General features: G+C 46.4%; 1 protein-coding gene across 1 annotated transcript; it reads right to left on the reverse strand.

The window, feature by feature from the left end:
* UBAP1 (ubiquitin associated protein 1) lies at positions 1-23,589 on the reverse strand. Its single transcript, XM_072132816.1, has 7 exons — positions 23,442-23,589; positions 10,696-10,736; positions 8,857-8,981; positions 7,134-7,970; positions 5,074-5,265; positions 3,787-3,888; positions 1-1,405 (listed from the first exon to the last, which is right to left on the reverse strand). Exons 2-7 carry the CDS (start codon positions 10,727-10,729, stop codon positions 1,265-1,267), a joined length of 1,431 nt encoding a protein of 476 aa, XP_071988917.1. The 5' UTR covers positions 10,730-10,736; positions 23,442-23,589; the 3' UTR covers positions 1-1,264.
* Between the last annotated feature and the right edge of the window lie 1,279 nt (positions 23,590-24,868).

Consider the following 24,868-nt stretch of genomic DNA (forward strand, 5'->3'; position numbering starts at 1 on the left):
TTGTTCTTTTTGAGTTTTATTAGTACCTCTGTTGGGAGAAAGAAAATATTTAGCAAATTACTTATATATTCAAGACTTAAGATTTACATTTTCTCTTGTTACACAATGTACAACATAATACACTTTGTACTATCAAAAGATGATTGGAAATACTAGATATAATTCTGTGAAGGGACAGAAGCGGAGAACAAAGTGCATGAAGAAAGTTGGATCACGTTGTTCGGGGGTCGAGCGGCTGCTGAGCTGCAGGGACGGCCAATCCCCAGGTGATCAGTGAAAGCTACAACTCCCATCATCCCGTGTCGGGCTGTAGGTGGTCAGCCCATGATGGGGGATGTAGCTTTGCAGAAGTTTGAAAAAACTGTAGCAACTTTTAATGAAACCTTCAATAATCTGATGGGGGTCGGGTCTTTCCCTCCTTCCTTTGTGCGACCCGGATCCTCCCGAGGGACAGCTCAGACGCCAACACGTTTCCATAGTCCAGTTTTCTTCCCGATTCTTCATCGTACTGTGGCACCAATAGACCACAAATATCTCCAACCTCGGCAATTCTGGGAGAAAAATTAATGACACTAATGGACCTCCAGCGCCGATCCGGTACAGGTCAGCAGCTGCCAGAACCACAACCTGTTTTTAAGTCAACACCTTCCAATAAGGAGTCAGGGGGGCGGGGTTAACAATGTCCTTGGATGCACAAATAAAGCTTTGAAAATTCAATAAACTTATAGAATATAATTAAACAATCCAGAGAAGCGTCACAGCTTTTTACCCGTGCGAAACTGCGACCACCACCGATCCGAGGTCCGGTGGATGAGACCAGGTGACCGGGTCAGGGTCTGCACAGAACTCTCTGCTCCTGCCGGCTCTATAGCGACCAGTGTAGCACTAACCAAAAAAAAAAAAATTTTTAATTGCACTAATGTTTGCCGTGTCGGGGTAGAACATTGCGGATTCCAGTATCAGCAGCTTCACACGTCAAATCTTCTCCATTCCCACAAACTCTACAAAGAAAATACCGCAAGGCAAACTCCGCCCCCGAGGTCCTGCAGGTTCCGGTCCAGAGACCCACTCGCTCCTCGGCAGGGGGTGAAGGTTCGGGTGAGGAAGGGCACTTCTTACCATATCTCTGGAGCTGGCATTGTTGTAAAAAAAGGGAAAAAAAATCGAGTAGAACACAAACGCGGTGGGAAGCAGCGGGATAATCCGCCATCTCCTGCTCCTCTGTGATCGGAAAACGGGTCACAGGAATCTCCAACACGAGACCTCAGCTAGGACCAGCGCGCGCCATCAGCTCCTCCAGAGCCTTGTCCTGATCATTGTTATGGAGCAACAAGACTTCCTTTATCTCCTTCTGCTCAAACCCCATCTCTCTAAACTTACTCATCAGCTGCAGGAACAGCATCGTCTGCAGGAGAAGCAACAAGGGAGATAGCAGTTATATTCCTGCACATAGGGGGAAGTATTATAGTAGTTATATTCCTGTACATAGGGGGCAGTATTATAGTAGCTATATTCTTGTACATAGGGGGCAGTATTATAGCAGTTATATTCCTGCACATAGGGGGCAGTATTATAGTAGTTATATTCTTGTACATAGGGGACAGTATTATAGTAGTTATATTCTTGTACATAGGGGGCAGTATTATAGCAGTTATATTCCTGTACATAGAGAGCAGTATTATAGTAGTTATATTCTTGTACATAGGGGGCAGTATTATAGTAGTTATATTCCTGTACATAGGGGGCAGTATTATAGTAGTTATATTCCTGTACATAGGGGGCAGTATTATAGTAGTTATATTCTTGTACATAGGGGGCAGTATTATAGTAGTTATATTCTTGTACATAGGGGGCAGTATTATAGTAGTTATATTCCTGTACATAGGGGCAGTATTATAGTAGTTATATTCTTGTACATAGGGGGCAGTATTATAGTAGTTATATCCCTGTACATAGGGGGCAGTATTATAGTAGTTATATTCTTGTACATAGGGGGCAGTATTATAGTAGTTATATTCTTGTACATAGGGGGCAGTATTATAGTAGTTATATCCCTGTACATAGGGGGCAGTATTATAGTAGTTATGCTCTTGTACATAGGGGGCAGTATTATAGTAGTTATATTCCTGTACATAGATGGCAGTATTATAGTAGTTATATTCCTGTACATAGGGGGCAGTATTATAGTAGTTATATTCCTGTACATAGGGGGCAGTATTATAGTAGTTATATTCTTGTACATAGATGGCAGTATTATAGTAGTTATATTCCTGTATATAGGGGGCAGTATTATAGTAGTTATATTCCTGTACATAGGGGGCAGTATTATAGTAGTTATATTCCTGTACATAGGGGGCAGTATTATAGTAGTTATATTCCTGTACATAGGGGGCAGTATTATAGTAGTTATATTCTTGTACATAGATGGCAGTATTATAGTAGTTATATTCCTGTATATAGGGGGCAGTATTATAGTAGTTATATTCCTGTACATAGGGGGCAGTATTATAGTAGTTATATTCCTGTACATAGGGGGCAGTATTATAGTAGTTATATTCTTGTACATAGGGGGCAGTATTATAGTAGTTATATTCTTGTACATAGGGGGCAGTATTATAGTAGTTATATTCTTGTACACAGGGGGCAGTATTATAGTAGTTATATTCTTGTACATAGGGGGCAGTATTATAGTAGTTATATTCCTGTACATAGGGGGCAGTATTATAGTAGTTATATTCTTGTACATAGGGGGCAGTATTATAGTAGTTATATTCTTGTACATAGGGGGCAGTATTATAGTAGTTATATTCCTGTACATAGAGAGCAGTATTATAGTAGTTATATTCTTGTACATAGGGGGCAGTATTATAGTAGTTATATTCTTGTACATAGGGGGCAGTATTATAGTAGTTATATTCTTGTACATAGGGGGCAGTATTATAGTAGTTATATTCTTGTACATAGGGGGCAGTATTATAGTAGTTATATTCTTGTACATAGGGGGCAGTATTATAGTAGTTATATTCCTGAGCATAGGTGGCAGTATTATAGTAGTTATATTCTTGTACATAGGGGCAGTATTATAGTAGTTATATTCTTGTACATAGGGGGCATTATTATAGTAGTTATATTCCTGTACATAGGGGGCATTATTATAGTAGTTATATTCTTGTACATAGGGGGCAGTATTATAGTAGTTATATTCTTGTACATAGGGGGCAGTATTATAGTAGTTATATTCTTGTACATAGGGGGCAGTATTATAGTAGTTATATTCTTGTACATAGGAGGCAGTATTATAGTAGTTATATTCCTGTACATAGGGGCAGTATTATAGTAGTTATATTCCTGTATATAGGGGGCAGTATTATAGTAGTTATATTCCTGTACATAGGGGGCAGTATTATAGTAGTTATATTCCTGTACATAGGGGGCAGTATTATAGTAGTTATATTCTTGTACATAGGGGGCAGTATTATAGTAGTTATATTCCTGTACATAGGGGCAGTATTATAGTAGTTATATTCTTGTACATAGGGGGCAGTATTATAGTAGTTATATTCTTGTACATAGGGGGCAGTATTATAGTAGTTATATTCTTGTACATAGGGGGCAGTATTATAGTAGTTATATTCTTGTACATAGGGGGCAGTATTATAGTAGTTATATTCTTGTACATAGGGGACAGTATTATAGTAGTTATATTCTTGTACATAGGGGGCAGTATTATAGTAGTTATATTCCTGTACATAGGGGCAGTATTATAGTAGTTATATGGACACTTACCTTCTCCTCAGAGCACTGATACATCTCCAGAGCCTCGTCCACCAGCAATGGGTCGAAGCCCTTCTCACACAGCTGGGACTGGATGAACAAGTACTCCAGCACCTACAATACAGAGCGGATCATCATGACCCAAATCAATATCATCCCGACCATCATCTTGTGTGACACTGACCAGAGCCAGAACTTTGCTCCCCCCAGTGCACCAGACAACAGCTCCCCCAAGTTACACTGTTATTTTCGGTCAGGATCTCATGTACACATGCGCTTCGGCTGACCACACAGGCAGGGGTGATCCCACAGCCCCAGCGCCTTACAATGGGCCCCTCCCGCACTGCAGATGCATGGGCCACCCTGAAGCGCATGCGCTCATGCCGGTTACTGACGAGAGTCTTATCTCATTGTGGTTTTTGTTGCAAGGAGCATTTTATGGCGAACAAACTTAACGGCAGTAACTAAAAACTGCATCGTCCTATCAGCTGCTGCGAGGCCGGAGCTATGAAGCGCAACCGTTTCCCAAAAGTCACAAACCGCTTCTATCTCCTCCTGGGGTGTAAGAAATCTAAGACTCGTTACCTTCCTGCATGGAAGAAGAAGCTGCTGCCAGAAATAAGATAAACCTGATGTTCAGAGGAGCAAAAAAATCCGACTTAAAGGAAATCTAGTGTCAAAATCCATGACAAACCAGGGACATTACTCCTAGATCCAGGCACCGGGACTGTGGTATCTTCTTATGTGTTATCCATGACTTCCTTCCTTCTAATATCAACTTTTATAACTATGCTAATTAGCCGAAAAGGGCTCTAGGAGGGCGTTACTAGAGACCCTCTGTGCTGCAGATTCACCGCGTATTACAATTGTCTCTCCCTCCTTGCTGTAATCTCACACAGTGGGAAGTGCACAGTGTAGCAGCCTGTGAAGCTACAGCACGGAGGGGCTCCGGAAACACCCCCATGGCCTTTCTGGCTCATTAGCATTATTGTAAACGTTGATATTAGAAGGGAAGAGACCATGGATAACAGATATAAGGAGATACCACAGTCCCGGTACCCGGATCTACAAGTAATGTCCCGGGTTTATCAGGATGGATTGTGATGGGAGATTTCATTTTAAAAATATTGGCTAAATGGCTGAGGAGATCTGAGGTTTTCTAGAAGACGAGCTGACACCACAATGTGATTGCTTAATCATGTGACTAAGCGGAAACGCGAGGTGCAGCAACATGAACAGACATGGCCGCTGAGGTCTTGCTGCAATCCTGGATGTCAGTCCGGGCACTTCCCCTCTCACCTGCTCCACGTTCTGCCCCTGCTTCTGCATGGCTCTCATCACGTGTTCATAGGAGTAGCCCATACTGACGATGGTCTCTGCGCACTGACGCTCGCTGCTGGTCAGCGCCTGCAGCAGCTCCTGGTAGCCCAGCGCCCGCACCCCGCTCACCCCATGGACCGCCCTGGACATTGTCACCTGATGAGCCGATACCTGCAAACAGAAAAGAGAGGTGAGGAAAACCTGCAGCGTCCTTCACAACTACACAATCAATCATTAGATCTTTCCTAAAACATTAACCCCTTCATGACTCGGCCCTCTTTTGTGTTTGCGTTTCCACTTTTTGCTCTAAATCTTCAAAAATCCATAACAAAATAAATAAATAAATTCTCTGTACGGAGCCTCACGAGGACTTGTCTTCTAGGTAACAAACTGTCCTTAATACCCCCAAACAGTGCACTGGGAAAAATCCCAAAAGCGGAGAAAACAGTTAAAAAAAATACCTAATTTGGGCCATTTCCTTGTTGGTTCCGTTTTTACAGTTTAGTTTTTTGTTTTTTGCGTCCTCTCATTTTTGTAGGATGTTATGTGGATTTTTCTCATTTTCAGAAAAAAAATGCAATAATCCTGCCATAGAGGGACCTGCTCTGCTGCTTTGAGGCCTAAATAGTAGTAAAACCCCATAAATTACCCCAATATAGAAACTACTCCCCTAACTGTGTGTATAAGTTTGCTCTTTAGCCTTTGATAGTTTTACAGGGGTTAAAACAATATCGATAACTTTGAAATTTTAATTTTTTATTAATTTATTTAAAAAAAAAATAAAAAAGTGCAGAGTAGATAAAAAGTTCAAAGTTTGATCCCCCCGTATGTGGTGGTAAACGCTGTAGCCCACCAGGGCATTAAAGGGAAGGTGCAACATTCACAGCAGATTTGCATTGTCCCTTTGTAAAGGTTGTATATTCTATAAATTTTTGGTCCTTTTTTGGTTATTTGGACACAGGTCCTGGTGCGCTGCGTCTCATACACCATGACGTCAACCACATTGTGTGCAGATGGTAATGTACACACTATGATGTCGATAAGCGGCTGTCATGGTGTATGCGACTCAGTAGGGAGCTGAAGATAGAATAGGGCGCCGCCGGCTACACACCAGGGCGCAGGGGGCCGCCGGCTACACACCAGGGCGCAGGGGGCCGCCGGCTACACACCAGGGCGCAGGGGGCCGCCGGCTACACACCAGGGCGCAGGGGGCCGCCGGCTACACACCAGGGCGCAGGGGGCCGCCGGCTACACACCAGGGCGCAGGGGGCCGCCGGCTACACACCAGGGCGCAGGGGGCCGCCGGCTACACACCAGGGCGCAGGGGGCCGCCGGCTACACACCAGGGCGCAGGGGGCCGCCGGCTACACACCAGGGCGCAGGGGGCCGCCGGCTACACACCAGGGCGCAGGGGGCCGCCGGCTACACACCAGGGCGCAGGGGGCCGCCGGCTACACACCAGGGCGCAGGGGGCCGCCGGCTACACACCAGGGCGCAGGGGGCCGCCGGCTACACACTAGGGTGCAGGGGGCTGCTGGCTCACACTAAGGTGCAGGGGGCCGCTGGCTACACACTAAGGTGCAGGGGGCTCCAGGCTATATACATTTTCAAGAAATTTCTTGTCTCCCTCAGAGAGGAGAGCTCTGTGAATCCACAGCAGAAAATAGACCCGATGAAGATTCTAAACTTCACATCTGACGTAACATGATTAGTTAATCTGCTGTGAATCCTGACCTAAGACGGCCTTCACAGGTCATACAGCTACGTGACACAATTCTGGCAGCCCGCAGCCACCACCAGAGGGAGCTCACAACACTCAGAACAATACTGATCCTTGTGAACTGTATAAGGCTATGTTCACACCAGAGTTCAGCAGTTTCCACTATGCCCTTCTGTTATATACAGCCATGGAAGCCTATGGGGAGTGGAAGGAGAAGGGAAGACCCTCCTTATTTAGTTTCTGTAGAGCTTAATGGAGATCCTGATCTGTGTCCGTATCCTGCAGCCTTGTATTCCTACAATACGGAATAGTCTCTTACCTTGTTGTCACTGCCTAGAGAGGTCCTGGAAATACTTTCTGTACCACTGCCTGGTCCTACGGATGAAGGGGTCCCACTTTCTAACTGCAAAGAGGGTCCCCACACGAGGTGTCCGTTCAGTTCATCTCCATTATGGGGCGAGCGGGATTGTAAGGTATCGAGGAAAGTGCCATTGGGGAGGCCGTGAGTGCTGGCCGGCGCCATCTTCTCATCAGAGTCTAATTTGGGGAAAGATAAGGATTTGATATTGCTGACCGTAGTCATGGGGGCAAGCGACACTTTGGAAGACGGGGGAAGTTCACAGTTTTCCAACTGTGGTAAAGTGATAAAACCATTGGGTTTGCGGAGATGCTTAAAGTCTAAGTTTTCCTGTTTCAGGGTAGTAAGTGCGTCCTCGTCCTTGGGGGGTGACTGCGAGTTCTGGATTGTGTCCGCGTTCCCGGGGTCAGGCCTCACGTGAACGTCTAGAATGTTCTTCAGCTCTTCTTTGTCATCGATGGTTTTTAATTCTAACTTGTCAAAGGGGTCCTCCTCGCACTCAAAGTCAGCGGGGTTAAAGTCTGCCTTGTTGTGCGGGGGGCTCAGCACTTTCGGGGGTATGGCACTAGTGTTGGCGGGGGTCGGGGTCAGGATGCTGTTATGTTGAAGACTTGCAAGAATTGGGTTGATGGGGGGAGGGCATCCTATACCCTCATCCCCTTCACTCTCCACCTGAGAATCGGGAATGGCTTGGGAACGAGCCGCCTCTGCCTTCCTCTCCGCTTCCCTCTGCGCAGCTTTTATCCTCTTCACTTCTTCCGCCCATTGCACAGTTTTCTTCTCCAGGGAAAAGTCATACTGTCAATAAGAAGGAAAAAGGGTCAAAATACAATAAATAAATAACTACAATAAATAACTATATTCCCAAAGCGAGAGCAACATTGTTTCCCATATGTCCACACAGAGACCCCAGAAGCATTGATTTACAGGACCTTGTGTGGTTGTTGTGGCCAAACAATTCATCTAGCAGAATGCAACATGAAGGGGTCCCGGCACGTGAAGGGGTCCCGGCACGTGAAGGGGTCGTCATCAGTTCAATGAAGGGGGGGGGGGGGGTTATCAGACATGCATATGATGTACCCTACCTCCCACACAGCCACTTGGTGAGGTGGCAGCAGAAAGGGGGGGAAATAGGTGCAATTCCTTGACGTGCCCCTATTTCAAGTCTTCTATGAGAGACGAATATAGTGGTCCCTGTGTAGCGGCCCCTGTTACAATATTTAAGCTCATTTCCCATTCAAACTAAGAGGTCATTAGATGCAATATCCCAGCACATACAATGCAAGAGGAACTTTCAGCTCCCGGGTATCCCCAACGCTATCCCCTGGATGCCAAATTCTAAGGCAGGATTTGAACTATGCCCATAAAACCAGAAGATTAAAATTGGGCGCTGCAGATTTTTATTTTTGTGCATATTAAACTTGTAGAAAGATATTTTTTTAAATTCAGTTGTTGCCACTTTTACAAAGTTGTTATAAAATCCAACATAAAGTGCAACGACTTCACTTCTGCGGGATGACAGAAACATAAGGTCACACACAATAATAACTGAAGGTTTTCCCAGGATTGTGGCGATTATCTGTCATCTACCAGAGGGCACAGGAAAGGGGTCGCTGAGACGCATCTGAATGGTTACAAATCACCAGATGATTTCAGATATGGACTAGAACCAGTGACCCGCTACCTGGACATCGCTGATGAGCTGGCTGATGTCCGGCACACAGAAACCAACAGGCAAACCAACTTTATCCGGCACTCGGAACTTGTCACCAATCTTAAACGGGACGTCCTCGAGGTAACTGAAAGGCCCTGGAACAGAGACAGATTGTACATATTAATAGCAATCCTTGTAGCCAGTTTTACCAGCTTTAACAATAACTCTGAAATTAAAAACACGTTCATATCCATCCAGATGGTGAAGCTACACGTGCCCTGTCAGGTACGGATAGTTCACATGGTGTTATATGCAGAGTCTCAAATATTTCGCAAAAAAAACCCCATATAGGGAATCTGTCAGCCATTAAATCGCCATCATTACCTTATCCGGCAGGGGTTAAGGGTCTCAAATGTATTCAGCTCATAGTTACCACTATGACGAGAAAGTGGAGAGAAGACCAGGATCTGTTCACATGGGTCCAAATGACTCCACAGCGCATGCGCAGTGAAGCTGTTTGTACTGGCCTGGTCTCACCTGGAGCATGTGCTGCCGACCCGTGAATAATTTCTAACCTGGATTTGTGATCTCAATATGTCTGGGACCCTAAGCTCCAGCGTGATAAAGGCTATGCTGCCACAAACTGGCTGATAGCTTCCCTTTCGTCTGCATCATGTAGGATGTTCATACATGTGGAAATCTGTAGCGGAAAGTTAGTTATGGGATTTCATTTTGAGGCTGAAGATCCTAAAATCTGATCCAAAAACTCTGTTTTTCTGAACATAAAGTCTTTCATCATCTCATCTTACTGACCTAAATCCATATACAACTAATACAATATGGGGGGGGGGGGGCAGTCCTTATGTCTTCACATAAATCTGCCCCCTCCCCACTAGTTTCCTTGCTTCTCTGACCTGCTGGCCACTTTGGGCACGTTGGGGTTGGGTTTGGAGAAGGGACGGGTAGGGGCGTAAATCTGCCGTATTTACTATAGACTCAATATATGGGAGTTGTGATATGGCTGCAGATTGCATGGCTGTATTAAAAGCAACCACATGTTTGTCCTTTAAGGCCACTAACAGAACTAGCTGCACATACTAACTAAAGACTGTCCCTATCCCTCATCCATTTATCCCACTGTCACAATCATTGATATAGGAGAACATACTAATAAGCTCCGCCGCCCTCTAGCCCCTAGTGGTCCCGTCGCCTGCCATATCCTCCAGTGGTCCGGCGTATTCATGAGGGGGCCATCCAGGGACTCTTCTGTCTCTCATCCCCTCCCACTCTAGGTGCCGGTGGTGACTGACGTGCGTCAAGCTGGATGCTGCAGTCACCACCCCCTGCACGGCCCCCTCATGAATACGCTGGCCCACTGCAGGGTGTGGCTGGTGATGGGACCACTAAGTGCCATAGTGCGGCATAGATTATCATAAAGTTCTACTACATCAATGATTGTGACAGTGGGATAAATGGAAGAGGCCTAGGGAGAGTACTTCATTACTATGTCCAGCTAGTCTGGTTATAGTAGCTGACAGGTTCCCTTTAATGAACTCCCCCCAATGTGTCCGGTGCACGGCCAGACCTTATTGTTGTTTAGTTATTCTTTACACTTGTTTTTGTAAAGGTGAAGCTTGTGAAATAATACGATGGATGGGTAAATTGTTATTCATTACAGCACATGGACGGCATAGAGGGCTGTACACAGAGCCCCCTGCGCCCCGTTACTCTGCTGAGACGGTTTCTCTATCAGAGGCTTTGGGATGTCAGGTCCGGAGTGATGGACGTCCTCTACGCTCCTCACTATCAGGTATAAGCGCACAGGCCTCCATTACGCTCAGGCAGGAACACGTCACCTGTAACTCTTACCGTGTAAATCTGAAGCCGACTTCCTAGAAGCCATTTAGAGTCTGTAAGAAGAAAACACAGCGAGTGAGTGCGGAGACACTTGAGATTCATATGAAAGCCACGTGACACCCAGACTAGGGATAATCATTAGCATCAAATATTAGGATCTTATCTGCTCCTCTCATACAAGTAACTCAGTCACACGAAATACACTGCAGCCAAATGTGCTCTACAACCATCATCCATGTGCTAATCCTGTGACCAGCAGAAAACACAAACTACAGGAAGACACAATCTGCAGACAATGTCTACAACCAACTTCAACAGCAAATAGCTAGTAGAATTAAAGGGATATCACAAGCTGTTAAAGGAAATCTCCCATCAGAATCCATTGTGATAAACCGGGGACATTACTCCTAGACCCAGGCACCGGGACTGTGGGATCTTCTTATATCTGTTATCCATGGCCTCCTGCCTTCTAAAATCAACTTTTACAATTATGCTAATGAACTCCAAAAGGCTACTAGGGCAGTTCTCATAGCCCCTCCTTCCTGTAGCTTCACAAGCTGTTGGTCTCCCCCTACTCTCTCAGCACTTCCACTCCCTGATAATCTTACACAGTGGGAGGGAGAAGTGTTCCTGATCAGTGTAACAGCCTGGGAAGGTACAGCCCGAGAAGACAGGCCTCTAGAAACGTCCTTAGAGCACTTCTTGCTCATTAGCATATTTGTAAACATTGATTTTAGAAGGCAGGAGGCCATGGATAACAGATATAAGAAGATCCCACAGTCCCGGTGCCTGGATCTAGGAGTAATGTCCCTGGTTTATCACGTTGGAGTCTGATGGTGGATTTCCTTTAAATTTTATATTTCCTTTAAAATTTCCTTGTAATATCCTTTAATTCTAATTGCTGAGGCCGTGCAGTGTGTAGACTACTTACTGTAGTTTGTACTTTGTGTTAGTAGCATTGACGCGGCTCAATAAACTTCCCAGTATGTTATAAAGCAGCTCGTGTCTTCAGAAAGGGAAGCTGCAGTAAATCCGGGTTTATACGGAGATAATAAAGAACTATTGTTTCAGCAGTTCCTTCATGTCGGAGGATGAGGCCTGAGACATTATAAGGGACCAGTTATAGTCTCAGATGTCACGTGTGGACACGTCTATGAGTATTGATTCTCCGGATACGTTGTGCAGAGTCATCAGCAGACATTGAGCTCACATGATGGATATATATATATATATCTGCTGGAGACGAGTCATGTGAACCTCTTGTGGCCGGACTTTGGATGTGACATTTATAGGAAGCCACTAACGTTAAACAGTAACTGGTAAGACATGAGCTCATGATCCGGCTCTGCGCACATCCAGCTCCTCGGTGCTACACGTATCAGCTCCAATAACCATGAATGACTATTTATGAGCGGAGCACAACGTCACCTTTATCCAGAGTCAGAAAGTAACAGAAAGTAGCTGGAGGCTTCCACGATCCCCCAGGATCAGATTCCATACATTCCATAAACCCAAACATATACAACGTCCCTTCAGCCTGTCCCAAACATGGAAACAGACATCAGATTATAATCCACCAAATCTACCAAATTAACATAATGATGGGCCAATACGTGCGAGCGCCAGCACACAGCAGGTCACGCAGGGCGAGGCGGGAGGGGGGGTATTTTTAGTCTCTAAATTACAGGTTTGATGAGTGATGATGAGGGTGGAGAAGGGGCGGAGGCTCGTTACTGTATGATGTATATAACTGATGACATATCCCGACTATCCATAGCATGAAGCCCTATGATGCTGCTGGGTGCAAGAATTACACTTGTGGTAGGAAATATATCAGCAGCCGCATCGGGGACCGTAAAGTATGGACGGAGAAGCCCCGGAGGACGAGGACGGATAAGGATCTTACCTAAAGTTTCCTGTGCAAGCGAGAGAGAAAGCAGGAAAATGTTACCTGAAGGGGTAAAAGACATTCCCCTCCGGTTATATATAATGCATGAGGAGTAAATACTATTGAAGCTTAAGAAGCGACTGATGCACATTAAAATTAGGATTGTACATGTACAGTATTTAAAGGAAATCTCCCATCAGACTCCATCCTGATAAACCAGGGACATTACTCATAGATCCAGGCACCAGGACTGCGGGGAATCTTCTTATATTTGTTATCCATAGGCTCCTTCCCTCAAAAATCAACTTTTATAATTATAGTAATGAACCAGAAGAGCTCTGGCGGAGTTATCAGTGAACCTCTGTGCTGCAGCTTCACTGGCTGTTACACTGTCTGTCCCTCACCACTTCCTCCTTCCTCTCCCTGATGTAATCTCTCACTGTGAAAGGGTAGGCTAGTACTGCTGCACAATGTAACGGCCTGTGAAGCTACGGCTTGGACAACGACCCTCAAAGCCCTTCAACCTCATTTGCATAATATTCAAAGTTGATTTCAGTAGGAAGGAGGCCATGGATACCAAATATAAGAAGATCCCACAGTCCCGGTGCCTGGATCTACGAGTAATGTCCCGGGTTTATCAGGATGGGTTGTGATGGGAGATTTCCTTTAATGTTAATGTACGGCACATATAGAAGGTTCATATAGAAAAAGTTTGTCATTAAAAGTCCTGCCCAAGTTTCTATTTCTGATAATCAGTGAAATATAGGACAACACATGGTGTCACTCATCTCACTGAGGAATAATCAGAAACTATCCCCATTGGATACGACATAAGAGGCCAATGTATTCGCAATAGTCTCGCTGTCCCTTTAAATCCCTCTTTATACAATGTTTATAGTCGCCTCCTCCTTGTCCTCCGGCTGTGACAATGTCTCACATAGCAATAACCTGAGCCCTACTGTCAGCAGGACGGATACAATCTTTATAGTGTCACGAGACTTCTCCAACTTTCCACCCTTAAACCTCATTGTACCAGAGAAGGCTCCTTACAGAAGACACTTCCGTCATCCGCTGACCCCCCCCCCCCCCCGCCCGGAGCAGCTGCTCCTCACAGCCCCCCATTAATTATTAAAGCTTCCGTTTTAAATATTTAATTTCACTGAAACAGAACCGAATGGCCGACGGAAAGCAGTCACCACCAACATCAATGCAAACTGCGCTGAGGTCTTCTATCAGATGGCACTCGGAATTACAAGCCCCGGGCCGATCACTGGGGTTTTCACTGCTCCATAGACTTCTGTTCATACAGAAGCTGAAGTGTGATCTCAGCTCTGGAGCACCATATGGACAGAAGTGCCGTGTATTTGACATACTTATGTGTGTACTTAATGCTATCAGAGGTCGCAATAACGCCTGTACAAGTGGCATGAACGCTTACTAGTTATTTTACCTGTCCCCTAGTAGCTGGCAGGTTTTTATCGCTTGCAATAACACTAAATTGGCAACAAATGGGTCAGATCAGGTGACGAATTGCAGCCAATGGACCACATGAAGCCACATCGCAACGGACATGCTGCAGATTCTACACCCACATACCTATAAGCGCTGCAGGGTTATTCCTGATCACACATGCATTTTTATACTCCTACTGTAATCAGTTAGGGTGATGCCACACATGGCGTTTTGTACCGGATTTGGTCCGTTTTTAAGCAGTCTGGAAGCGTTGTTAAAAAAAAAAACGGACCAAAAGCAGGTTCAAAACGCCATGTGTGGCATCACCCTTAGGTGCCACAGAGTCAGAGTGAAACTGACCTGTGGGCATTTAGGGGCGGGGCTCTGCCCGATCGCATTAGTTTCTATAGAAACACATTTGTGTTCGGGCCCGTGGCACGCCGCTGCGCACTTTGATTCTTTTTCTAAGCTGAGTCAAAATGCTACGCCTGGCAGCCCCCTAATCATAGGAACTACACCCATCACTATTCCTGAAGACAGAAGGTAAGTGCTGATCAGTGCGGGAGACGACGGAGGGGCCATTCACAAGGACGGGCGCGGCTTGTGGTACAAGACAAATCAATTCCCAACAATCGCACTGACATCTTTGTCGTGTTTAGAAAAACAATTAAAGGGGTTGTCAGAGATTGTGAAAAATAATTTGGGGGCCAGGAGGGGGCTGCTTAAAAAAAAAAAAGTGAATTAGTCTCACCGGTAATTCTGTTTCCATAAGTCTACCATGACGGCACCTGGAGGTTGCACCTTGACCTTTGGTATGGACAGGAAGTTGCGAAAGATATAAGGCCCCTCCTCTGCCGCTGTTCCCCAGTGTCTTCCAAATAACCACCGGGGTTCCAGTAGAGAGCTAGAAGATATTAGCCAGACATCATTAATAACACAGGGCAGGGTAAATATAGCCGTCATGGTGGACTTATGGAAACAGAATTACCGGTGAGACTAATTCACTTTTTCCATGACGTCCCCCATGACGGCACCTGGAGACTTACCAGATAAATAGATTAGGGAGGGACCACAGCCTGGAGAACTTTCCGTCCAAAACTCAAGTCATGGCTAGAAGATAGATCCAGGCGGTAATGTTTTGGGAATGTCGATGTACTTGACCACGTAGCTGCCTTGCAGATCTGGGAGATGGATGCTCCCCGTTTCTCTGCCCAGGAAGTAGCCATAGCTCTGGTAGAGTGGGCTGTTATGTTTTTTGAGAGACTCACATCTTGTAGCTGGTAGGATTTAGAGATGGTCTGTTTTATCCACCTAGCAATGGTGGAACTTGATGATTTCTCTCCTTTATTTTTTCCCCCAAACTGAATAAAAAGGTTTCTGCACTTTCTGAAAGATTTGGTTCTGTCTAGATAGATTATGACAGCTCTTCTGACATCCAGAGTATGCCAGAGCGCTTCCTTCTCATTCTTTGGGTTGTTACAGAAAGATGGTAAAACGATTTCCTGACTTCTATGGAAGTCTGAGACTACTTTTGGGAGGAAAGACGTATCTAATTTTAGTACTATCTTGTCTTCCGAGATGATCAGGAAGGGTTCCTTGGAGGATAGGGCCTGCAGTTCTCCAATTCTCCTGGCGGATGTTATGGCCACAAGGAAGGAGGTTTTGAGAGATAGGTCTTTCAGGCTGCATTCCGAGAGTGGTTCGAACGGAGGCTTCGTAAGGGAGTCTAGGACTAGTGATAAGTTCCATTTTGGTATATCTGATCGGATTGTAGGTCGCAGTCTTAAGACTGCTTTCATGAACATCTTCACCCACTTGTGCTCTGCTAAGGGGAAGTCAAAACAGGCGCTTAGGGCCGAAATTTGGACCTTAAGGGTGTTAGGTCTTAACCCTTTAGAAAAACCATCCTGTAAAAAAATCAAGAATTTTAATGATATCCGGTTTGCCCGGAATCGGGGAAAGGTCCCCACACCAGGATATATACTTTTTCCAGATCTTGTAGTATATTTTGTTGGTGATTGGTTTCCTGCTTGCTATTAGGGTCTGTATAACCTGGTGAGAAACCCCCTTAGCTAGGAGCAATTCCCTTTCAGGACCCAGGCCGCCAGGTTCAGAAACTTCGGGTCTGGGTAAAGAAGAGGGCCCTGGTGTAGCAGATCCCTTCTGCAGGGAAGGAAGATGGGTCCTGAGATTGCTAGTTTTAAGAGAAGTGGGAACCAAGGTTTTTTCGGCCAGAATGGTGCTACTAAGATCACTGTCGTCTGACTCGATTGAATTTTTTGTAAGGTCCTGGAGATTAGGGGAAATGGAGGAAAAGCATATGCTAGATTTGTCCCCCATGATTGGCTTAGGGCATCCAGTCCCAGGGGGTTGTCCTTGGGTGAGATGGAAAAAAATACCTCTGTTTGAGTATTCTTTTTTGAGGCAAACAGATCTATCGACGGAGAGCCCCATTTCTGGGTTAGAGAAAGAAAAACTTCCCTGTTCAGGGACCATTCGTGTGGGTCCATCTTTTCTCTGCTCAAGAAGTCCGCTGACTGATTCTCTGACCCTTTTAGGAATACCGCTGTTAAGGAATCTAGGTGATTTTCTGCCCAGGAGAAGATCTTCTTGGTGACCTCCATCAGGTCCGAGGATCTTGTGCCCCCTTGACGACGTAGATAGGCCACAGTGGTCACATTGTCTGACAGGATCCTGATATTTTTTACCTGGGTTTTGGGTAGCCTTTTTAGTGTTTCCCATACTGCCGATAATTCCCTTAGGTTTGAGGATTGTCTTCTCATCCAAGGGGACCATGACCCCTGAAGGTAACGGTCTGGAAGAACAGCTCCCCATCCTGAGGAACTGGCGTCTGTTTGGATGATCAGGACTGGAGTCGGATTCCATGGTGTTCCCTTTTCTAGATGCTGTTGGTATTTCCACCAGTTTAGAGAATTTTTGACTTCCAGGGGAATGACCTTCTTGAAGTCTAAATGATCCAAGTTCTTGTCCCAAATTTTTAATGTCCACGCCTGTAGTGTTCTTACATGGAACTGGCTCCATGATACACAATTTATGCAAGCTGTTAGGAGACCTAGCAGTCTCATGGCTGAACGGACGCTGCATGATTTTTTCCCCTGGAATTTGTCTATGAAGGAGGTAAGGGATTCTCTCTTGTCTTGTGGAAGAAAAGAAGTTTGGCGCCTGGAATCTAACATTACCCCTAAGAATCTTGCCTCCCTCTGGGGGTCTAGATGAGACTTTTGGAAATTTATAATCCAGCCCAGATTTTCCAGGGTTCGTATTGTCCGATCTCTGTGATTGAGAAGAGTCAGGGTCGAGTCTGCCACTATGAGGAGGTCGTCCAGATATGGAATAATTGAGATTCCTTCTTTCCTCAAGAATGCCGTCACTTCTGCCATGACCTTTGTGAAGGTCCTGGGGGCTGATGAAATTCCGAAGGGCAAGGCTCTGAATTGGAAGTGGCAGACCTTCCCTTGAGGTGATTCCACCGCGAATCTTAGGAATTTCTGATGATTCTTGTGTATGGGGACATGATAGTAGGCGTCCTTTAGGTCGATGGTGCACATTTGTGCGCCTGGAGGAATTAGTGGGGTAGCTGTCCTTACTGATTCCATCTTGAAATATTTGTATTTTATGTTCTTGTTTAGGCGCCTGAGGTTTATAATAAGTCGAAGGGTCCCATTTGGCTTTTTCACAAGAAATAAGGGGGAGTAGAAGCCCTTCTTTTCTTCTTCTTTGGGAACTGTAACAATTACCTTCATTGTTAACAATTCTTGAAGATTCTTCCATAGCTGTATTGTCATTCTCCGAGATGTTAGGTTGGAGACAAGAAATTTTTGTTGTGGAGGGGAGCTGAATTCTATCTGATAACCTGACTTGATGATACTCAGGATCCACTTGTTTGATGTGATCGTTTCCCATCTGTGGAAAAAGAAAAGAAGACGCCCCCCTACCTGGTAGTCACTGTTTTTTTGATTGATGTGGAAGGTTGGAGAATAGATATCCTCGGCCTCTTCCACCTTTGTTGAAGGACCAGCGGCCCTGTTTTCCTCTGCCTCTGGAGTCTTTAGGATCTTTGGAATTCCGAAAGGAAAAGTTTTTCTGGGGTTTCTTAATTTCCGGAAAACCTTTCTTTTTATCAGAGGCTTTTTCCAGAAGAGTATCCAGTTCAGCGCCGAACATGAAGTCTCCTGTGAATGGGATGTTGCAGAGCTTCGTCTTGGATTTTACATCCCCTCCCCACTGTCTAAGCCAAATAGCCCTACGGACTGAATTAGATAGAGCCCCTTCTTTTGCTGACAGTCTGATGTTTTCTGCTGAAGCATCAGCAAGAAAACCTGTCGCTGAACGCAGCAGCGGTATCGTTTGTAGAAGGAGATCCCTGTCCGCATCTGTTTTAAGGTGGTCTTCCAATTCTCCTAACCAAAAGAACAGAGTTCTCGCTACCGAAGTAGCAGCTATGTTAGACTTGAGGCTAAGCATGGAAGATTCCCAGACTCTACGGAGTAGGGCATCAGCCTTTCTGTCCATGGGGTCTCTTAATTGGGAAGAGTCCTCAAATGGCAGGTCCGTTTTTTTCACCACCTTAGACACTTGGATGTCTACCTTGGGGGGGCTGTCCCAGGTTTCTGTCTCTTTGGGGTCAAAGAGTAACCTGTTCCTGAACTCTTTAGTGATGTTTGCCTGCCCCTCAGGATTCTTCCATTCCTCTTGGACAATATCTTTTAGGGTCTGATTTATGGGAAAAACCCTTTTCCTTTTGGATTTTAACCCTCCAAACAGTTCGTCTTGGATGGATTTTGGCTCTACCACCTCTTCCACGTTAAGCGTATTGCGTACAGCTTTAAGGAGGTTATCCAGTTCCTCATTAGAAAAGAGGTATTTTGAGGTTCCTTTATCCTCGGACACCGAGGAGACATCATCAAGCGAGTCCTTCCAAGAATAGGTAGGAGCCGCAGAGTGTTTATCATAGTCCGAATCAGTATCATGGGATCTAAGTTTTTTAGGAGCTGGCTCTTGATATAAATCCGGATCCTGGTCAAGTTCAGGTTCGGGATTTGGCTCAGGACCTAGTCCCGGTCGGTTTAAATTGGTAAACATCATAAGAGAGGATTGGAATTCCTCCCGCATGGCCGCTTTAAGCTCATTTAACATTAACTCCTTTTCCTGTTGTAAGGCCCTGGCTAGGCATTCAGAACATAGTGATTTTGGATACAAATCTGATAATCTTATGTTACAGGAAAGACATCTTTTTGATTTAGTAACACATTTTCCTTTTTTGGGGTCTTTGTCTTTCTTCTCCTTGTCCTTAGGTCTAGAAGAGTCGTCCTAGGACAAGGAGACAGACTATATTAAAATCCAAACAATAATGCACAACAAATTTTTATCCCCTTTAAGCAAAGTTTTTTGGTTGTACTCACGGTACCCGGGACAATGGGGGAAGAACCAAGGTCGTCCGCCATAGTAAAGGATATTTCCACAGCTTCAGTAGTGAACTCGTTGGTGGTATAGAGGCTGACACAAAGCAGGAAGCACTTTTAAACTTCCCGCCACCTTCTAAGCCAATCAGATGGCTTCTTTAAGAGTCACGTGACCCAACCCGGAAGTCGGGCGTACTGCGCATGCGCGAATCGGCCGGCGATACACGGCCGTCGCGCAGTACGCACCGGCGTTCACAGGAGGCAGTAGCTGTGGGAGGTAGCGCCCGGAAGCCGGGAGGCACCTCATCCAGGGTCCGGAGACCCATGCTCCCCTCGGCTTCAGCTCCAGGCCGCAGGAGGAGGGGAGCCAGGACACGTCCTGCAAGACGCCCGGCCAGGAAGGGAGGTACAGCCCCCGCTCGCGGCCCGTCCTGGGGGGTTTCTAATTTCATCCCCCCCCCCAAGGGGAGAGACGAGGTCTCGCAACCCTGACCCTTGGTAGGGACAGGAATACACTGGGGAACAGCGGCAGAGGAGGGGCCTTATATCTTTCGCAACTTCCTGTCCCTACCAAAGGTCAAGGTGCAACCTCCAGGTGCCGTCATGGGGGACGTCATGGAAAATAAGCATTTACTTACCCCTGCGGTGGGGTGCATTTGTTTCCATGGGGCACGGACCAGACAGATGATCGGGACGCCGGAATCTGAATAGCTTCCCATGGTCTAGCACTGCTCAGGGATGTCCTGTAAATCACTATACATCCACTGACTAGATCAGATCTCTGTTCTCGGACATCTATATCAAATGGCAGAAAACCCATAAAGATCTATTATTTGTCAAGGTTGAGGGTTTTTCCATCCTGCTGAGTGATGTATATATTTCGCCACGGCCATTAGAGGAACGGATGCAAAGCACTGCATCCATCCCCCGCCTCCGCTGAGAGCACTTTCAGGGGGGAGGAAAGAAGAGGATACGTCCTGGCCCTCCTTTCCTAACAGAGGCAAATAACGTGGTGTGCACCTAGCCTCAGACTATATAACACAGTGGGGCTCACAATACACTTTCGGGATCTCCTCCGGACAGGGTAAGTACATGTGCCCCAGTGTGTCATGTCATGAAGTTTAGGTCAGAGGCGAAGGTTTCAGAACGGTAAATTTGTCTGACACACAGACCAAGATTCATGCACTGGACTTGACCTTGTACAAATATATGTGGAGTCAGTTAAATTATAGAGCTAGGAGTATGAGGTCTCTACTGCCCGGCACAACCACCACTACACCACCAGACCACCAGGGATTGTGCAGTCACAGGGGTTATGAAGTATTAATGTGATCTCACCCTGGTTCATATTCCCCATTATTACATAACCACATTATTTCCAGGCCGTCCCATTACAACCCTGGGGAAGCGAGAGTCAGATGTGGCGTGGACTCTGCAGACTCAAGGTCAAAACTCACCATCTAGAAATGCAAGAAAAGCCTCAGGAGAAGGATATCCCCCCACACATCACATAATGTTACACAGGACACCGCTATAATACATGCGGCATCACAGCACCAATAGATTGTGAGCTCTTTATGGTTAACCATCTCGGAATCTGTAACATTCATTCTACAAGCAATATCCATCCACAACAAAAGTTCTAATAAGTTACTGGAGTCTTGTAACATTTACAGCAGATCCACAGGATGAAGCTTCAGAAAGGAGAGTCACCAGAAGTGGGGTCTACCAGCTTCCTCTACTTGGTGGGGTGGTCCCAGTGGATAGTCACCCAGTCACAGATAAAGTCACCCATCACATTTGCTGTGTCACCCAGGATGCAGCCCGTCTCATGATCCGGAGAACCAGGACAGTCATCCGCGGTCCAGAGATCCAGTCACCCCGAGTTTTACCATCCATAACCAAGATCTAGTAACTAGGAGAAGAAGTCAGTGCGGTGATAAAGTGAATGTTACAAAGTCACCAATAAACCCATCAGTCTGAATTAGGATCTAGGGAACGTTGCTGTGCGAGATCAGTCACATCCACCATATATTATAGAACTGTCATTTACCTGCCATGAGCTACATCTGCCAGTGCAGGGACCACGTCACCAAAACTACAAGTGCTGCAACGTCGTCACCGGTGACTCAGTCAACCAATGTCGTCATCCAATCACCACTAGATCAACCATTGTTGTGATCCAGGCACCAGCACCGTGTCACTTACCAGTGAAGTCCCCGCCCCCGTACAGTTACGCCCATGTGTGACCACACCCTATGTCAGCCAGTACCAGCGGTGGAACTCAGAGCCATATTAATGGGCACCCAGCTCAGAATCTGCTAGACAGGTTTAGTGACTCAGGGCTCCTCCTGCAGTCCTGAGTAGCCAGTGGTATCTTACAGCAATGCTTTTTGGGACTGAAGTTGGAGCGCATAGTTGTGGACAGAGCTGGATTATCATGGGAGCTCCACAATTCTTGGAGGGGAGCTACAATCCCCATCTGACATTCCCCTGCTACTTTCCATAGTATTGATGTCCTCAAGACCCCGACTGAAAGCTGTGGAAGAGCAGGGGGGTACAAGGTGCTGATTAAAAATAAATTGGTGGCTTTTTGGTTGTAGTTTGGGCCCTTGGCATCTATAAGGTTCACCATCAGTGCCCTGTACTTCACCTACCACCAGCTATGTCTGCCAGCTCAGGGATCCTGTCACTTGCACCCATAAAACCAAGTGTTAGGATCCAGTCACCCGCACTGTGTCCCCCGTACTGTAATAGACCTACCACCACCCACATCAACCAAGGCACGGAGGCCTTCTTCAGTGCCTGCCATTGAGCGTTGCGATCCTATGTTACCATCAAAGTAATCAAGCCCCCCCATAGTGTGATCTACACATTGTAACACTCAACCCCCCCCATAGTGTGATGTACACATTGTAACACTCAAGCCCCCGTGCCGTGTCCCCCCCCATAGTGTGATCTACACATTGTAACACTCAAGCCCCCCGTGCTGTGTCCCCCCCCCCATAGTGTGATCTACACATTGTAACACTCAAGCCCCCCGTGCTGTGTCCCCCCCCCCATAGTGTGATCTACACATTGTAACACTCAAGCCCCCCGTGCTGTGTCCCCCGCTCCCCCCATACTGTGATCTACTTGCGATCTGATGTCCACCAGCGCCGTGATCCAGCCCCCCACTGTGTGATCTACAAAGCATGATCCACATCAGCCGGCGCAGGGAGTCAGTCACTGTTACCCATCATGTTGGGTTATGACCCCATGTACACCAGTGTTGTGATTGAGACCCCCAATGCTGTGTCCCCCGTAATATAATCTACACCCACATCAACTGGTGCAGGAATCCAATCACCAGTGCCTGCCATTTAGCGTCGCAAACCTATGTCACCAGCATCGCAATCAAGCCCCCCCGTGCTGTGCCCAACCCCATATTGTGATCCGATGTTCACCAGCGCCGTGATCCCCACTGTGTGATCTACAAACACGATCAGCCGGTGCAGGGAGACACGTTACCCATCACCTTGGGTTGTGATCTGACGTTTACCAGCGTAAGCCCCCCCCCCCCCCCCCCCCAACGCTGTGCCCCCCATCGCTGTGCCCCCCATATTGTAAACTAGAAAGTGTGACCCACATCAGCCGCTGCAGGGAGACAGTCACGTTACCCATCACCTGACATTTACCAGTGTAAGCCCCCCCAACGCTGTGCCGCCCGTATTGTAAACTAGAAAGTGTGACCCACATCGGCCGATACAGGGATGGGGTCACGACCCCCGGATCAGTCACTATGATGTCCCAGTCACATTCACCGTTTCCCCTCCTTGTAGTTTTAACCCTTTCATGCAGTGGCCGGGTGTGGGCCCCCGGGTTATGCTGACACCTCTGCTCTGCCCCCTATTACCTGACACACATACAAGTCTCTGCGTCACTGTGACCGCTGCCCCCTGGCGGCGGGAGCCGAGGAGCCCGCTCATGTATAGCCGCGCCAGGGCCGCACTCACCCGCTGCGCTGCCTCCTCCGCCCGCTGGGAATCCGCCACTTTCCTACACACCCAGCACCTCGGCCCCGGCCTCAGTGCGCGACGCCATCTTCCTCCTTCCTGCAGGGGGTGGCGAGTGACGTCACCGCGCGGAGCACGTGATGAGTACGCTGAATACGTCAGCGGTCACATGATGAGGCCTCCAGTGCTTGTGTACTGGATAATATGACGCGAGGTGATGTAAGCGGCGGGTGGAGGTGATTTATGGAGCGATATGTAATAATCAGTGTTATTACATGACATTAGAGCTCTATGATGAGGCAATGGACAAGGATCTGGCAGCAACCAATCAAATCACTGCTTTCATCTCTAATAGGGAAACTGAGCGCTGAAAGCCAGATGCTCATTGGCTGCAACGAGTGAAGCCGCCATTTTCCTCAGACCCTCCCCAGGACCCTTTTTCATTTTTGTTTTTTTTACTACAACCCCTCTAAAAGCCATAACTATTCAATTTTCCCATTTGCAGACGTGTGTGAGGGCTTTTACCCACAGGACAGATTGTAATTTTTAGCGTCACCTGTTAACATGACATGAAATGTACCTGGAAGCTGGAAAAAAAAAAGCTTCAAATGAGGCGAAATTGGCAAAAAAAAAAAAAAAAACCTTGTTGTTTTTTCTTGTGGTCTCTGTTTTTACGGGTTTCACTGTGGGCTCCTATTCACACCGCACCTTTATTCTTTTGTTGTTCTGATCAAGGAGATAAAACATTTCCAGACATTTTATTATGTTTTAGTAGATTTTAAACATTTTTAATCTTCTGTACAGATATTAACTTCACCCTTGTGTACTGACACCAGTAACTTTTATATACTTCGGTGTACGGATCTGTGTAGGCCGTGATTTTTTTGTTGGGGGGGGGGGGGGGGGAAGCTTATTTGGATGATATTTTCCATCGCGGAGTTGACAACTTGGGATAAAACTCCTGCTGCTGCGTTGTGTGTAAAACCTGGTTGAGAACTACAGGGAACAAAGGTTTTGTGCCAAATAATAAGTTCTATTTTTCTATTGTATCACATACTTATTTGTAGTAATCATTCAATAATAAGGTCTTTGGTTATTGATTGTACAAGCGTAGAAACGAAAAATTCGAGTGGCTTCGAGTAAGATCAACAACATCAAAATTGTCTTGGCACATTTGAGATAAAATCAAATTCTTTATATTTCATCCATTCAAATACACATAGCAGTGTCAGCAGTCTGTGTATGTGGAAGTACTACGCATGTCGGCTATACTTCAAGCCATGGATAAGGTCTTTTAGGGCGCGGTCCCACGTTGCGTTTGCAAACACAGACGCAGACCAAACCGCGCCCACCGGGCGGTCCGCGGTCCAATCGCATCGGCGTTTTCAATAGAAACATAGAGAAACGCCGATGCGATTGGACCGCGG

The sequence above is a fragment of the Engystomops pustulosus genome, chromosome 1 (assembly GCF_040894005.1).
Source record: "Engystomops pustulosus chromosome 1, aEngPut4.maternal, whole genome shotgun sequence".
NCBI lineage: Eukaryota > Metazoa > Chordata > Amphibia > Anura > Leptodactylidae > Engystomops > Engystomops pustulosus.